The 2,522-nt window shown below is 42.7% G+C and overlaps 1 protein-coding gene across 1 annotated transcript; it reads right to left on the bottom strand.

Annotated features, from left to right (window-relative positions):
• Positions 1-1,209: 1,209 nt before the first annotated feature.
• LOC133440433 (zinc finger protein 239-like) lies at positions 1,210-2,290 on the bottom strand. The gene has a single exon (XM_061717692.1). The coding sequence runs from the start codon at positions 2,177-2,179 to the stop codon at positions 1,319-1,321; it is 861 nt and encodes a 286-aa protein (XP_061573676.1). The 5' UTR covers positions 2,180-2,290; the 3' UTR covers positions 1,210-1,318.
• Between the last annotated feature and the right edge of the window lie 232 nt (positions 2,291-2,522).

The raw sequence follows: 2,522 nt of genomic DNA, 5'->3' as shown, positions 1-2,522 counted from the left end.
GGATGTCTGATATAAAAGGGTTAAATCCAAAGTCTGTCCTCTTCCTGGAATCTGATCCCGATGATCCTCCCTCTTCTTCCTGCTCTCCAACCTGCAGATCTGCAGCTTCAACACGGATCTCAACATCAGCTTTATAATAAATCATGTGTCAGACGAGTTGTAAATCTAGTACAACTTGATTTTATACATGCGATTAAATAATATTATTAATTATATATTATATTATGTAAATAATGTGAAAAACGTACACAAATATTTTGTAACTTTAGCTTGTATAGTTACAATAACAGCATGGATCATTTGAATTACATTGTTTTGCATCGTGTGCTTAGTTTGTCCGATGAATTACACGATAATCTGATGTACGCACAGCTCAGATTTAAAATGCTTAAACCCTTTTACAGTTTTCAGCGAACTGTGTATAACATCACAATATATCGCAAAATTTGGATACCGCAATATCGTATTGTATCGTGACTCAAGTATCGTGATGTGTATCTCACATCACACTCATTTCCTCATTCACCTTTAAACCAAATGTTCTTGTTTTCTAAATCAATAAAAACATTTAAAAAGGGAAATAAAAGCAAACCGTATCTGACTGCACTGACTTCTGAAATCTTCAAGGTTTTTTGTTTAATACTGCAGACATTAAAGTTTATAAAATGGTGACAGATGGTTGGCTGTTCTGTTTCTGATGTGTTGATGGTTGCGTTTCTTCTTTTGTCCTCGTTTCTCTGAAGATTCTTCATATTTTTCAGAGGAACGTTGTAAAAACTCAACATGTAAAAATATCAAACTTGGACTAACCTCTGAACGGAGTAGATGGAGAGAGTTTAACAACATGCTCCATGTTGTTAAACTCTCTCCATCTACTCCGCTCAGAGGTTAGTGCAGATTAACTTTACAAAGAGAATGTGAATGAAGAATAAACAGATGGGAAAAAGGACGTGTGAGAGAGGCTTTGTAGATGAACGAAATAAACGTTTAAAGAAACTTCAGCAAATACTAACAGCTCTTTATTTGCACCGTGGAGACGACAAGTTACCAACAGCAACAAATAATACAATTTTAAGAAGGAACAGGGATTCAAACAACCTCAATGCAGAACTTTAAAAAAAGTACACAACCAAATCGTTCCCTCTGCGTCAAGTTGACGGAGAAGCATAAATCCGGGTTGAACCTGCAACCCTTGTGGGGAGGGGATTAGGCTCATCAGCTACAGGAGGTGGTGGTTGGACTTCTGCGGGTTCTTCTTCTGTGGGTCAGACAGGAGTGGACAGCTGCCCCCGGAGGACGACAACATGAGCTTCATTTGTCACGAGTCACCAGACTTCTCCTCCGGGTGATTTTTCATGTGACTCAGCAAATCAAATCTGCGGCTAAAACCTTTGTTGCACGTCTTGCACAAATACCGCTTCTCGCCCGTGTGCGTGGTTATGTGCCGTTTAAGATGTGATGATTTAGTAAAGGTTTTCCTGCAGGTGTTGCACAGGTACGGCCTTTCACCGGTGTGGATCCTCGAGTGAACCGCCAGGTGGGAAACTTGCCTGTAACTTTTTCCACATGTTTTGCAGATGTAGGGCTTCTCGCCCGTGTGCGTGGTTATGTGCCGTTTAAGAGCTGATAATGTAGTAAAGGTTTTTCCGCAGGTGTTGCAAAGGTACGGCCTTTCGCCAGTGTGGGTCCTTGAGTGAGTCAGCAGGGTGGAATGTAGCCTGTAACTTTTTCCACATGTTTTGCAGATATAGGGCTTCTCGCCCGTGTGCGTGGTTATGTGGCGTTTAAGATTTGATGATTTAGTAAAGGTTTTTCCGCAGGTGTTGCACAGGTACGGCCTTTCACCAGTGTGGGTCCTCGAGTGAATAATCAGGGTGGAATGTTCTGTGTAACTTTTTCCACATGTTTTGCAGATGTAGGGCTTCTCGCCCGTGTGGATAATTTTATGCTTCTTGAACGTTGATGACTTTCTAAACGATTTTCCGCAGGTGTTGCACAGGTACTGCCTTTTGCCAGTGTGGATCTTCATGTGATCCATTAAAATACTACTTTTACTGAACTCTTTCCTGCAAGTGCTGCAAGAAAATGCCTTCTTCCCCGCGTGGGTCCTGATCAACTTTGATTTACAGTTGCTGTCTGACGGGACACCAGCATCTTCGTGGTCACTGTGTCGTCTCATCGGCTCCGGATCTGCAGTTTTACTGGAGTCTGAGCGTAAACTTTCAGTCCCTTCCTCATCTTTGTTTTGAGCTTCAGGAGAAGTGTGCAACAGCAGCTGGACACAGTTTGGTCCTGGTTCATCATTTTCAACTTTCACAACAGCGACATTGACCAATGGAACATCCACCTCTACGTCCTCGTGCTTAATTTCCTGACCGCTGGAGTCTTCCTCCAGTTCTGTAGTCTGTGGATGCCCTGGTTCCTCCTGGTCCGGGCTGCAGCTCCTCTCCAGGTTATCCAGGTGCTGGTCACTGAAAACCCCGTCCTCCTCCACCTTACAAACATTTTCTTGTGGGAGTTCT

Source organism: Cololabis saira, chromosome 3 (genome assembly GCF_033807715.1).
Source record: "Cololabis saira isolate AMF1-May2022 chromosome 3, fColSai1.1, whole genome shotgun sequence".
Lineage (NCBI taxonomy): Eukaryota > Metazoa > Chordata > Actinopteri > Beloniformes > Belonidae > Cololabis > Cololabis saira.
This window is presented reverse-complemented; position numbering and strand designations above follow the sequence as displayed.

Coding starts and splice junctions, on each gene's coding strand:
- LOC133440433 (XM_061717692.1), bottom strand. CDS start 2,179: ATGAGACGACACAGTGACCACGAAGATGCTGGTGTCCCGTCAGACAGC.